Here is a 13,823-nt window from a genome sequence, read left to right as displayed (position 1 = left end):
CTTTCTCTCGCCCTCCCCCACCCATCGCGTTCTTCTTTCCTCCTCCATCTCACCACCACGTACCAGAACTTTTGTTTTGATTTTATTTTTCCCTTTCACCGGTATGTCTTCATAAAACAAGATACCTTATAGACTATCAAGTAAGGTACCCCTCAAGAAGACTTGCCTTTTGTTTTCTTTCTTTCCATCTTCCCCTCTGCTGGCATCAGCCAGCAGAAGCTCAGCGCGTCCCTTCTCAAGATCCAAGGTAAGTCGCTTTTCCCTCTGAATCTTTCAGGATCACATCACTGTCGTCAAACATCCGTCTGCGTCATGATACAAGGCATGTTGATACTATGCTTCGGTCGGTTAACAGTGGATAGTTCAGAACTATCGCCTGTCCAGTATAGCCACACCCCAATCTTCACTGCACAGTGGTAACTGATTACGTCTGCAATATTAACGCCGTCGTGAGTTGCACTATCAAAGGCTTATAGTATGAACGATTGCCTCATTTCTATTATCTCTTAGCTGACACTGTCTCATTGCAGTGGCCTCTAAACCGCCTCCCTTGCACACGTCCGTAGTCTTGTTGTTACACCAGCCACAGCAACCATGAGCGACAGAGGGTATCAAGACTCTAGCAAGGTGTCAGATGCCAAGGCACTGCAACTGTTGTTCAAATCCAAGACCGGGGCCAAGAGTCAAAGCAACATCCCCAAGAAACGAGCAGGTCAGTATTTCAAACTTTGCTTCATCCTACTTAGACTCGGGAAAGCACAATCCTGAGTTGGGTGATATCCACACCAAGTGCAACAAACCGGTTCGTTAACAGATAGACTAACATACTGTTTCAAGGCCCATCAATGCAAGCTGCGCGCCCAGCACCTGCGCGCCCATCACATGTACCCCCAAGCGGTTCTACTACTCCGTCAACAACAGATCGGTTCTATACGCCTACCCTTCTACCTAACCCTCTTGATCGGAAAGCTGGAGCTATTCTGGGCTCGTCAGCTTCTGATTTTCTTGGTCGAAGAGATGTAACTCCGAAGCTGTCTTCCAATCTTGTCCAGGGTCAAGACCATAAAGGGAAGTCCGAGGTTCCATCCACTCCATCTACTGTTCCTAAGGCACAGGAGGTGTCACCCAGTCCCGCTCAGAAAGAAAGCGAGAAGCCCGTGGTAAAGCTTCCGTCTACTTTGGCCGCGATTCCGGAGGCTACCAAGCAAGATTGCAACTCTATTCAGGAGGCCGAGGCTCACGCCACATCTATCAATCCTCCCACGGTTTCTAAGACCCCTGAAAGAGTCAACAATCTTGATCTCCCCTGTGGCTTCGCCACTGATTCAGGTCAAACTTCTATCAAAGCTTCGACAGCAGGAACAGCAGCTGGTCATCCAAAGACGCCAGCTCAGACTATCAATCCTTCCGGTAAAGAGTTGAAGAAGAAGACTCTTTTGGAGCTATTCCAAAACCAAAAATCAGACGATGAATCGGACTGCGGCATTTCTGATTGCCAAGCTAAGAAGGCAGCTACACATGACTCCAAGACCGCCGAACCTTTGAAGTACTCGCCCGACAAACTTCTGGAACTGAAGGCAAATGCAAAGACGGGGGTTATTCCCCCTGACTGCATAGCCAAGCGTCACTATAACAGCCAGAAAGCGGGCATTGCTACCACATACAAATCGGCTGCCAGTTTCATTGCTCATTCGAATACCTCTGGATCTGGATCTCAGGTTGGGATGACTGAGTCTACTGTTCCTCGTCCCGCTGCTCCGCAAACTTCCCCACAGCAGGCTAAGATCGACTCTAACCAAGCTCCCACTGTGACCACTGCCCAACCTGCACAGGTGGAATGTCTTATTAACTTTGAGGAAGGCCAGGTTGAGCTTAAACCTGGGGCTGCAGATAAGGTACCTGGAACTGACTCTCTCCATCATCAACGCTGGATGTCTGGCCATACGTATGATGATCTTGTTGATCTGCAAACATCTTCGGAGCATACTAAGATTGACTCTATTCAAGCCCCCACCGAGGCCAAATCCGAATATGTGCAGGCCGAAGATCCAGTTGCCTGTAAGGAATTTCGAGGTCCAGAAGAGCCTCATGGGCTTCGCCCGCAGGCACCTGGTTTTGTGTCCAGATTGCACGCGCCGCCAGCCATTTCCATGCCAGACCAGTATGCGACTCCATCGCCAATTGATTTGGGCGGTAGTGAGGCCTCGCAGCATGCCTTGACAAAGACACTCGTCCCTGCTGACCAATTCATGGTCACCGCGATTCCAGTTGCCACTCATGCCAATGGCTTCCGGATCACCGGCCCTCCCACCAGTCAAATCATGCCCAGGTCACCTATCAATGACACCTTCTCAACCGAGCTGCCCCTGCGCACTGCTGGCGATAACGAGGAGGTAGCTCGTGCCCCGAGAAAGCCCACTAAGGGTCTCGGTGCATCCATGTGGGCTAAGTAAGGGAGGCAAGGATATAATATGCACAGGTTTCGGACAGGGTTCTCGAAGGGCACAAGAACCGACGCTTCTCAGCTGATGCTGGAGCATCTAATTCTATGTGACCATGTAATCAAGCCTATAGTTGGTTTTTGATACCGAAAGACAGTAGAAAAATACACATGAGTGTAAAACATATATTGGTTATCAACCCGTGAACTGCTCAATGATCTTAAATAGGTGGGAATCGAATTCAATATTAAGTGCACAGTACTGATGTATTCACTCACCAGCCACCTACTCGGACATCCCTTTCTCTAGTATCTTGACACCCTCTCTGACTTTCGGTGAGTAATGCTTCCTCAACAGTTCGCCCTCCCACACCGTTGCTGTAAACGGGTTGCTACCTTCAACACTATCGCTCACGGGATTGTACCGACCATCTCCCTTACGCTCCTCAGTATTCCATAGACTACGGACCTTCTTCGAGTGCGTGTGCGCTACATCGCTGAGAAGAACCAAAACAGCCTGGCACGACTTGTCAGGGAGCTGAAGTGCTGTTGTCATGAGCTGCTTAGAAAAGGCGGCTAGCCGCATAGGTGGCACGGATCGAATGTTCCAGGGCGGAAGAAGGATACCCGTCAGTGCTCGGAGGAGAAGGACTGTTGTGGTTTGGACATTGATCTTGGTGGTTGCGTTGGCTGTGTTGGTGGGGCGTGTCAGCTCGACATCGGGGTTTGTTGAGAGTGGGAGGAGGGATTTGAAGAGATGGGTTGTGAAGAAGGAGAGGTCAAGATGCAGATCGTTGCGCGAGTTGTGAGCGTCTTGGCCCTCGAGCAGAGCGTATGCTGTGACGGTACACAGAAGGGCCTCGCGGGTTAGATTGCGAATGGGGATATCGTCATCGTCGTCTTCACCCTCATTACCCTCCTCATCACCGAGACCCTCAGCGGCGTCTTCTTCGCTGTGTCGGATAAGATCCTTGAGTGCTTCCAACAAATCACCAAAGAAATCCTGGTTAATGAGATGGGCGTACTTGGCAAGACCTTCAAGAACGGCACCCATAAGATGAGGCATGCGTAGCTTGAGAATGCGGAAATAGGTTGCAAACACAAGCTTAAGCGTCTCGGACTGCATACGATCACGCTCCTCGTGACTGACTGATGCATCAGCGTTGGCCATGTCCTTATCCAAGGCCTTCTGTTCCTTGAGCGCCTTGCGATGTCGCTTGGTTCTAAATTCCTTCTTTTGCCTCTTGAGGGGTGCATCATCATTCTCGACATGGTCTCTGGATGCCTTACCCGAGAATTCGGAGAGGAGGCGTAGGCTTAGAAAGAGGTTCACAACACTCTCATCGACCTGGAACTCGCGAGCCTTCATCATCTTGGAAAGTAAAGCCACCGCATCGTTTGTCGGTCGCCCTTCTTCGTCCTCCTTGAAAAGCGTCTGAAGAGCTTCTAAACACTTGACACCGTCTTGGTTAATCTTGCGCCGGCTGAGCTTCGAGACAAGAATCTTGAGCAAATCTATGTGGAAGTTGAAGTGTGAAACCGATGTGACGAGAGTGCACGCGCAAGTGATAGCGATGGTAGCCATACTCTGCCCGCCCTTTGCAGCCCTAACCTCAAGCTTGGAGCATCGAGAAAGCTCCTTGATGTAGTTCTGGTACCCAGAAACGAGAGCTTGTTCATACTGTCGCAGTGTACGCACTTCCTTGGATAGCTTTTCCCTGGGTCCGTTGTCGGTCTGGGGACGTATACGGTATCCAGGAATGACATCTTTATAGACAGACATTTGTGTCATGAGGGCAAGCATCTGGATGGCAATAATCTTAGATTGTCCGATCTTGGCGAGGGCCTTGAATGCGCCGACGTGTTCCTCTGGGTTCTCGTTCATTTGCATAGCAATCTTTGCTAGCTCTTCCTGTGCTGCAAGGATCTGCTGAGGCTCTGGGATCTCAGGCTCCTTTTCCTCCTCCTCCTCCTCCTCCTCCTCCGGTTCCTCCTCCGCTTCATCCTCGCGGCCTTCTAGCCATTCAGCGTCGCTCTCAATTGACGCAGTCTCATCGTTTTCCGCTTCGGCTTGCTCAATTCGACCATCGGCTGTCTTGATGGGGAGCCTGTTGCTCTCTTTTTGCTTCTTGCCTTTGCGTGGGCGCGTCTCATAGTCTTGTTCGAGACTCCAATTTGAAGCGTTCTTAAAGAAAGACTTCTGAGCGCTTCTTGAGTCGTTCTGATCTTGGGTCTCATGATTGGCAGAATCATGAGCGATCTTTCTTCGTTTTGTGCTGTTTTGTGCCATTGTTGTGTCTTTCTTCCAGTTTATGGCACGAGATAAATCGCCTCTTGAAGGTTTTGTCGCCGTCTGTCTTGTCGATTTCTTCGAAGGTCGACAAGGTCTTGTGGGGCCGAAGGGAAATCGCATGTAGTGATTGGGCAAGATGATCACTCACCGCCAAAAAGTTGGACTTTTCTGCCGGGTAGAAATGCCCCTCTACCTTAGTTACCAAATTATTTCCCAGCCGCAGTGTTTCTTTCTACCGTGCCTGCTAATCAACTCGATCTACTCCGTCGAACCGCAACAAATGGGTTTCACAAAGCCGCCTGTTCAGGCGCTCAAGTCTTCCAATAAGCTCAAACGAAAGGAGCTCTTCGTCCAGTACAAGAAGCACCAGAACAAGGAGAGACATGAGGAACGACACCGCCGCCGTAGGGAAGAAGCAAAGGACCCCGAGCTCAAGGCAGCCCGTCTAGCCAAGCGCAAACCTGCAACGATCGACTCGAAGCGAGTATGGGATGATATAGACGATGACAGTCTTGGTGTGCAGGTGGACCTCGAGAAGTTGAAGCGCCGCCGCATTGAAGAGGCTGAAGCAGCAGAACAGGCGGCTCATGAGGCTGCAATGCGCGCTGAGGAAGAGCTGGACGAGGACGATGACGTTGACAGTATGCTGGCTTCGGATGAGGAGATGGACGAAGAGCGACAGGCTGCAATGGAAAAGAACCGTCAACGCCGTGCACAGCGAGATAACAGTGTTGCCCCATCCACAACAAGCACAAACCTTGACTTGACACCAACATCACTGGCCCTAAAGTTTCCGTCTCTTTTCACCGACATACCGGCTCCTGAGCCCAAGATTCTGGTCACAACCTCTATCAACTCTACTCTCCACGAACAGGCCCATGTTCTCTGCGAGTTCTTCCCCAACAGCTCTTACGTCCCTCGGTCGGCCCATCGATACGGCCATAAGTATTCGCTCCGAGAGATCTGCAAGTATGCCTCAAATCGAGAGTACACAGCCATAATTCTCCTCAAGGAGGACTCCAAGAAACCTACAGGTCTCACGGTTGTGCATCTTCCTTCCGGCCCGACCTTTCATTTCTCCATCACAAATTGGATCGAAGGCAAAAAGCTCCCAGGCCACGGCAACCCAACAAATCACTACCCTGAACTGCTTCTCAACAATTTCAAGACACCACTTGGTCTGTTGACAGCCAAGCTGTTTATGACCTTGTTTCCCCCTAAGCCTGAGTTCCAAGGTCGCCAAGTCACTACGCTCCACAACCAGCGAGATTATATCTTTGTGCGACGACATCGTTACGTGTTCCGAGAAAAGCGACAGACAGAAAAGAGCATCGTCGGTGCCGATGGAAAGGAGGTTAAAGGCGTGGAGGGTATCCGTGCTGGTCTCCAGGAACTCGGTCCCCGCTTCACCCTCAAGCTGAGGAGAGTTGACAAGGGTATTGGAAGAGCTGGAAGTGAAGGTGATGATGCGACACAGTGGGAGTGGAAGGCCAAGATGGAGAAGGACCGCAAGAGGTTCAACCTATAATTGCTTCTCTAATAGTGGGTTGGTAGTCATGGTGCTTGGCGTTCTTGAACTTGAACCGGCAATACAATGCAGTACAAAGATAACGAAGACATCTCCATATCACGCTCCAGGTCGCTGTCATTCCTTTTTCTTACCCAATATTGTATAGCATATTCTTCAACCCAAAAATTCGAGAAGAGGCGAACCTCACGGCTGATTGGCATGATCAATGAGGTGTTGCTTCGCATCAAGTGACTTCACTGTGCCCTGCTCATGATGTCCGGACTCGTCGAAGGCCTAGGGGCGTACTGCCTTAGTACTAACTCAGTAGCCTAAGTGTCCAAGGTAAGGTGGTAATACCCAGGGACAATACAAGTGATCTCGCAGAAGTAACATTCAAGGTAGGCACTTTGACGAGTACATTTTCTATCAAGGAGACAGTTGCTCAGAGTTGAACGATGGTCGACAGTGACCTCTGAGATACCCAGGATGGTAGTTTCCGTATCTCAGGCACCTTACCTAGGTAGTAGATATGAGTCTTCTCCTTCATCAACAACTCACAGAGTACTATCATATTCATGATCACTTGCTTGTCTTACTCCGAGCAGCATTTCTCTCCGTTTTTATCTTCATAGTCAGTTTCACAAAGACAGAGAAATGTCATCCGTCGACCAGCCCTACCTGCGTTCAGGGTGTTCTTTGCCTTCACCAGGAGAATTTTATGTGAAGCCCCGCCCGCGATGCGGGACCAGTTCGATGAGGATCACATCATCTTCCATTCAGGGTTAAGTTTATCTGGGTGTTAAATCCGTATCCGGCTCAGGAGGTTCTTCCTCCTTATCAAGAAACTTGTACGCAGACCCATGGACGAGCTACAGGCAGATTACGAAGAATATATACGAAGTCGCTCGCAAGACCCTGTTGAATTCCGGAATGCCGCCCATAATTCTCCAAGATCGAGAAGTCTTTCTCACGTCTATGATTCTTGAGGTGACTAACGAGGCAAAAGAGCATATATTGGATCAAAGGCCAACCCCCATGCCTTGACCTCTAACCTCTCTGAGATGTGCCGATCCTATAGCCAACACAGCCGCTGGGTCTCCCGTAGTGCCTCAAGGAGCTGAAGATAGGATTTCTGTATGAGTTTATTCCCTTCCATCATCCGAACAATAAACGCTTCCCAACCTTGGGTATTCGTGGGCTTTGAATACATATTTATGATCATGGATGTGACTTATAAGCTGCTAGGTTCGTGAACATGGGCAATAGATATGGCTACCGTTGATAGGTAATCGAATGCACCAGGTTATGTTCTCGCTGTTGGCTGAGCATGTCTACTTCTCAAGGTAATTCACCCAGACTCACGTTCCTTAGCGACACAATATTATGGGTATTCATTCTGGCTGAGACCATAAATGAAGTGACACCAGGGTTGAAAGCCGGAAGTCATGTCCCTTGGCAGTGGATGGTAGAAAGTCCTGGCCATGAGTATCAAAACGGTTATACGGATATAAGAAGGCGCTTTAGTCTTCCGACAATGCTCTTCGACTACAATGCGCCTGAGAACTAGCTGGTCAGTATCCATTGTCAATCGAGCCCATTCCTCAAGTCCACGAATGGCGGGGACTCGGAGTGGGAGCCTTGACCCCTGTTTGACGTAACCCCTTTCAGGATATCATAACTGTGACAGGTCGAGGTCTTGACGATGATAGTTGCTCCACTGCTACAGTGCATCGAGTCACTTTGAGATTATTGATGAGGGGAAATCATTCGATATGCTGGCAGGTGCGGGAACACAAGAATATCTCATTCCGTTGGGAACGATGCCTATAAAACGGAAGATCTCTCCCGGCCATTGCTACAGAAGCAAGGGTTAAGCGGAGAGTCGAAAGCCACGCCCTGCTTATGATGGTTATCAGTAACGGACCTAAAGAGTAGTAGAGGGGAAAGCCCAGCGATGCAAGTCCCCTTCAAGAGGGATCAAATCCTCTCTGTTTTCCAATGTATAAGAGACCTCAAGTTGGAGGACTTCAGCGCGCCCCTGTCAGAGGCCAATACAGTCATTTATTTTAAGAGCGTGACTACGCAAGTAACGTTACTTTTTATATTCACCTAGTTGATTATCCGAAGCAGTGGCCGAGTCGTGGTAAAGACACAATTAATAATGCTTGCCCGAAAGCTGGATAGGAATCGTTGAGGTTGTGGAGCGATATTAGTAGGCACCTTCTCCGTACTGAGGGAGCCCGTAAATCGAAGCTTGACTTTGAGTTCAGTGCTTACATCCAAGCATCTGTGGGCGCCCTACCGTCGAAAACGGTGATGGAACGTTAATCGTCGTACCGTTCGCTTCAGAGGCCGAGAACAGGAACAGCAGAGAATTAAAGCATAAACAGGACAAGTGGAGTCTTGGAGAGCATCTAATATAGTCATGGGATCTTGAGTAAGATCGGCATACATCTATCTACCTCCCACAGGTAGTAGGCAATTATCACAACATTTTTGAACTTGAGCTGTGGCGCAACGTCCTTTTCCAGGAACCAACGCCACATCCTACATACCTGACCAGCGGTTTGGCTCCATTGGTGAGGTGGCGTTACAAGTTCAACTGTGCTGCATTGGACAAACCACGCTAGAATTCAACGTCTCTTCGTGTTCTGTGTGATTTGCCCCTTTAACTCGATTGAGTTGCTGACAACTATTAACGAAAAACCTCAGCAGTGTTACACAGGATAACTTATTCGTATTCTAGACCAAATCTCTTCATCAAAGATCTCTCTTCATTGCTTCTGAGCCGAGGGATTGCCCTTTACATATCCCCTGGCCCCTGTCTACCCATGACCCATCTCCCGCGGGTGGTTTGCGACAATTAAAATCCTGGCTGTTCATGACGCAGGCAGATTTGTCTGCATAACAGCAGAGACTCTGCCACCAAAGTCACAGTCAATGCCCTGATGCACGCTGCTTCAAATAGAGCAGACTCAAATATCCTACGATGAATATGACGGCCTCCTCTGATCAACCGCGAACTAACGGTGACGCCGGTGGTAAGCCACCCCAACTTGACATCTCGTCATCTGGGGAAAGCTATATAAGCGACTGGTCGAGCTGTAGACTAACCGATATTTCTAGTTGGGACAAATAACCACAGCAAACAAAGCGACATATGGAAGCATGCCCCTGTACTCATTGGCACAACCAAATTTGAGCCTCGCTCCGATGTTAAAAACATCATGATTACGGGCGGCGCTGGCTTCATGTGAGTGACGTCCTGCAACGCCAAGCTCTGCTCCACTGACAGCCCATTTTCAAGCGCTTGCTGGGTCGTCCGCCATCTCACTTTGACTTATCCACATGCCTATAATATTGTCTCATTCGACAAGCTAGACTACTGCGCTGCTCTCAACAACACAGGCGTCCTAAGTGAATCCTCCAACTTTACCTTCTATCATGGCGATATCACCAATCCAGCCGAGGTTGTTGACTGTATGGAGCGATACAATATTGATACAGTTCTACACTTTGCCGCCCAGTCACATGTGGACTTGAGCTTTGGCAACTCTTATGGCTTCACACACACAAACGTCTACGGAACTCATGTTCTCCTTGAAAGCGCCAAGAAGGTTGGCATTGGCCGCTTCATTCATGTGTCGACTGATGAAGTTTACGGTGAAGTTAAAGAAGACGACGACGACCTTCTCGAGACGAGCATATTGGCTCCTACAAATCCATATGCCGCCAGCAAAGCGGCAGCTGAGATGTTAGTGCAGTCTTACCAGAAGAGTTTCAAATTACCTGCCATCATTGTGCGGAGTAACAACGTATACGGTCCTCATCAGTATCCGGAGAGTGAGTCGGAAAGCAGCCTACCGCGTGATGCATGTTCAAGATTCTAACCGACCGTGACTAGAAATCATCCCCAAGTTTACATGTCTTCTTAACCGTCAGCGGCCACTGGTTCTGCACGGAGACGGCACGCCTACCCGGCGATATCTCTACGCTGGCGACGCAGCTGATGCGTTTGACACGATTCTCCACAAAGGTCAAATTGGCCAGATTTACAACGTCGGTTCACATGATGAAGTATCCAATCTAGAGCTCTGCGGGATGCTGCTCGACCGAATGAGGATACCACACGATACCCCGGAGCAGCTCCGCAAGTGGATCAAGTACACTCGGGACAGACCCTTCAACGACCGTCGGTATGCAGTTGATGGCACCAAGCTAAAGAGGCTTGGTTGGGAGCAGAAAGTGTCGATTGATGAAGGCCTCAAGATCACAGTCGATTGGTTCACGCAATTCGGAGAGACCTGGTGGGGAGACATCAGCCATGTTCTCACGCCGTTTCCTACCGTGAGCGATGGCGAGATGGTTCCGGATGATGCGCGATCAATGCGCGATGAACCACTTGAGTCCCAAGATATACGACAGGGCAAGCTGCCGGAACAGCACAAAAATGATGATATGAGTGGTGGTTGTCGATCAACACAACAGAACGGTGAGGATACAAGTGGGCTACATCAAAATAACGGCGGCGGTTATCAAATTACCGCGTAACGAACAGCCATTCTTTTTGCGGGCCTTTTTTTTCTTTTCTTTTTTTGTTTCTCCCCAAGATGTATTTTGACAAATAGAACAGATAGAAGATGAAAGACATTGATACCACGTATGAGGGGGCTGATGACGAGACGAAGTCCGAAAGCCGGGGCTGCAACTTCAACCTAGATCAAAAGAATCTTGAATACATACCTAACTTACCGGGGATTGCGTTAGACCACATAGCAATCAAGATGACCGCAACAACTATCGCTGGCTTTTCTGTAAGTCAAGCTAGACGCTATGGCATTGGCTATCTATCATCAGCTTTGAGAACAACTCAACTCTGGATCATCTAACTAAGCTCTCTGAGTAACCAATAAGCCCCCCTGTAACTGCAGGAACACAATCAGGACAGAATGCAACAATGCATATCCAATGACCACAGTTAATGACGCGTTCTCCTGCATGATGCATCACTAACTGGGGCGGGCAAAAGGGAAAAAATCAAGCCAAAATCCAGGGGTTCTCTTCCCAAAGGCCCGGTATCATATGCAAATGCAGAGACAACGCCAGCACACAGACATAGACACAGACGCAAACGCAAACGCACTCTCGGGGCAGACACCAAGTCCAAACCAGCGGGTCGGGGAGAGGCTAAACTCCGCGGCGCCGGGCCGACAGTCTAATGCGTCCCGGGAAACTCTGACAGCGCATAACAAGAGGCAACAGTTTGTGTGATACGTGTTGAAGTTCTTTCATTCTACGGAGTCTCCAGCGAATGGGATCACGGCGGGACGATCCTAGACTGGGGAGGGTTTGACATTTTTTTGTCGATGCCCAATGTGAACCGACCTGCCGGATAAGGGACAAGGGAAAGGCTATCCGGGGTGTGAGGGTTTTTAGTATGTGATGGTGTGTTTTTGCATCATACATACTATTTTTTGTAACTGCCGAAATGTTGATAGGCAACCATGTACTAGACTATGAACTATGCGGAGAGCTGGAAGAGTTTCCAATTGGAATTACTGACATTTGGGTTGCACTAAAGAGTTTGTCGGGGCGGGAGGGCTTTGATTAATTGCCTCTAACCTGTTAACTTGGAGCTTGGGTCAGAGGGTAAAGGGGACGGGCCGCTTCAAGATGTGAGACCTTACTGGCTCCGTAGCAGACAGGCAATGACTAGAATTTGATGAGTCGACGATTGATAAGTGAGTTGCAGTAGGAACAAGTTTATCTGTACATCCATATGACAACGGCGAGGTCATCCTTGTCGTATCAGTTCCCAATTCCGCCTGTAAATAATTTAGTAAAAGCCAACTTGTCCAGATTGTTGCGCTTCATCGACCGTTTTCTTTTTTCTCTCCGACGATGTGGAGATATGTAACTTAGGTACACCCATGACACAAGGAAGACGCGGGTAGCCGTGGTCAAAGAGTCTTCGCTCTTTTGAGTAAAAGCAATGCCGATACATGAGTGACAAGCAATTATGCTTAACACGAATTCCCTATTGTCGTATTGTCTTGTCTTGGCATGCGATAACAGGATTGGATTTCTGTTAGACAGAGGCACAAGGTATCCGGCTCACAGTAAACATCGACTCATGAAAAGACCCGCATGGACGCTTATCTGAATCAGGTTTAAGTCTTTGTCTGGATTGTGAACCCTGAACCAACTGTGCATCCCCTGCTGTTGCATTGCTCCACCGCCGTGGGATGATGGACCACGAGCCAGGTTCCCTGAGGGGGAAACTCTTAGCACCCCGAAGAGATCAACTTTCTGTGTTGCTCATTGCTTCTAAGAGCCTAGATTGGACTGGAACTTGCCGTGGTGCTTCTGAGTACTTCCATGGGGTGACACTACTGATGAGAATACCTAATCCGCGCCTTCTTGTGAGATGAGGTCGTACAGATACTACTACATACATACCTACTGCCCATGTCAACCAGTTGAGAAACACCTACCTACACACATAGGTACCTAGGTATACCGTGGACCTTTCAATAGTGCACAGAGGCTCATGGCCCAGGCCTGCCTCTTCCAACCCCCAGTAGCCGAGGCCGTTTGACAAGCAGAGCCAAGCAGCCAAGCTCACCGGAGCAACATCAATCCGAGAGCAGGTGCAGAAACATGCATGGAGTGAGGAGTCCGTGTTTAGGATATATGCGGCGGGTTAAAGGGCCAGGTACGCTTACAGTGCCGGGAGCTGAGGAATGGATAAACCTCCACCTTGACCGTCGAATCGCATAAACGGACAGTAATGGAAAAACGGCCGTCAGAGGGATACAACGTTTCATGATTTATGTTCTCTTTGAGTTAGGGATACGGAGATACTTCACAGGGTTGCCACGGCCTTCCGTTACCAGCCAGTATTGCCAAGCTCAAGAAGGTCATAAAGCATGGGGTTACGGCTGTCATGTAGTATGTACGTTTGTATATTTGGATTTGATCTGAAAGCAGGTTGAAGTGTGAGTGCTGTATTGTTGCTGCACTGTATATGAGTGGACAACGAGCCCGCCTCATCGCTGCCTCCTCTATTGTGTACTGGGTAGGTGTAATACGTATCCAAATCTTCCAACTTCTTAACTTCAACTTCAACTTCAACTTCAACTTTGGCACCTTCTTCTCTACCTACTCCGTACCTTGCGCACTAATAAGGTAGCCAATCCCTTGTCAGGAAACAGCTAGCGTCTACCACCGTCAACTCCAAGAGCCTTGTCGTATACTAACCACAAACGTTGTCAACCGACCGGCATATCCTTGTCTCTCAGAAGCAGCACCAGAGGCAGAACCCCCCCACCCTTGCACCCGATCCTTGGATCTCTCTCTCTTCCTCCACTTTTGTTCTGTTCTGTCCATTGTATTCATCAGGAAAAGAGAATACTCGAGTTGTTTCTGTTCCTGGTTCTGTTTGGGTTTTCAACCCAACGACCATACTAATTACTAGCTCTGGCTCTAGTGTGTTCCCCCGGCTTTTCCTCTCTATCGTTGACTCAACCAGTCAACTTATCTCTTCCCTCTTCCAACTTCAGACTATTCGTAAACTGACC

The 13,823-nt window shown here is 49.1% G+C and overlaps 4 protein-coding genes; 3 read left to right on the top strand and 1 right to left on the bottom strand.

The window, feature by feature from the left end:
* Positions 1-594: 594 nt before the first annotated feature.
* Positions 595-2,453, top strand: FFUJ_08594 (uncharacterized protein; the record flags this gene model as incomplete). XM_023580687.1 has 2 exons in its annotated part: positions 595-712; positions 838-2,453. The coding sequence occupies 2 exons, from the start codon at positions 595-597 to the stop codon at positions 2,451-2,453; spliced, it is 1,734 nt and encodes a 577-aa protein (XP_023433423.1).
* Positions 2,454-2,726: 273 nt separating this feature from the next.
* On the bottom strand, positions 2,727-4,730 carry FFUJ_08595 (NOC3-like protein; the record flags this gene model as incomplete). The annotated part of the gene is made up of 1 exon (XM_023580686.1): positions 2,727-4,730. One exon carries the CDS (start codon positions 4,728-4,730, stop codon positions 2,727-2,729), a length of 2,004 nt encoding a protein of 667 aa, XP_023433422.1.
* Positions 4,731-5,013: 283 nt separating this feature from the next.
* FFUJ_08596 (related to RNA processing factor 1) lies at positions 5,014-6,261 on the top strand (the record flags this gene model as incomplete). The annotated part of the gene is made up of 1 exon (XM_023580685.1): positions 5,014-6,261. One exon carries the CDS (start codon positions 5,014-5,016, stop codon positions 6,259-6,261), a length of 1,248 nt encoding a protein of 415 aa, XP_023433421.1.
* Positions 6,262-9,238: 2,977 nt separating this feature from the next.
* On the top strand, positions 9,239-10,794 carry FFUJ_08597 (related to dTDP-glucose 4,6-dehydratase; the record flags this gene model as incomplete). XM_023580683.1 has 4 exons in its annotated part: positions 9,239-9,284; positions 9,370-9,496; positions 9,551-10,086; positions 10,148-10,794. 4 exons carry the CDS (start codon positions 9,239-9,241, stop codon positions 10,792-10,794), a joined length of 1,356 nt encoding a protein of 451 aa, XP_023433420.1.
* Positions 10,795-13,823: the final 3,029 nt, after the last annotated feature.

The sequence above is a fragment of the Fusarium fujikuroi genome, chromosome FFUJ_chr07, assembly GCF_900079805.1.
Source record: "Fusarium fujikuroi IMI 58289 draft genome, chromosome FFUJ_chr07".
In the NCBI taxonomy this organism is placed as follows: Eukaryota; Fungi; Ascomycota; class Sordariomycetes; order Hypocreales; family Nectriaceae; genus Fusarium; species Fusarium fujikuroi.
The sequence above is the reverse complement of the archived record's forward strand: the minus strand, read 5'-3'. Positions and strand labels throughout refer to the sequence as shown.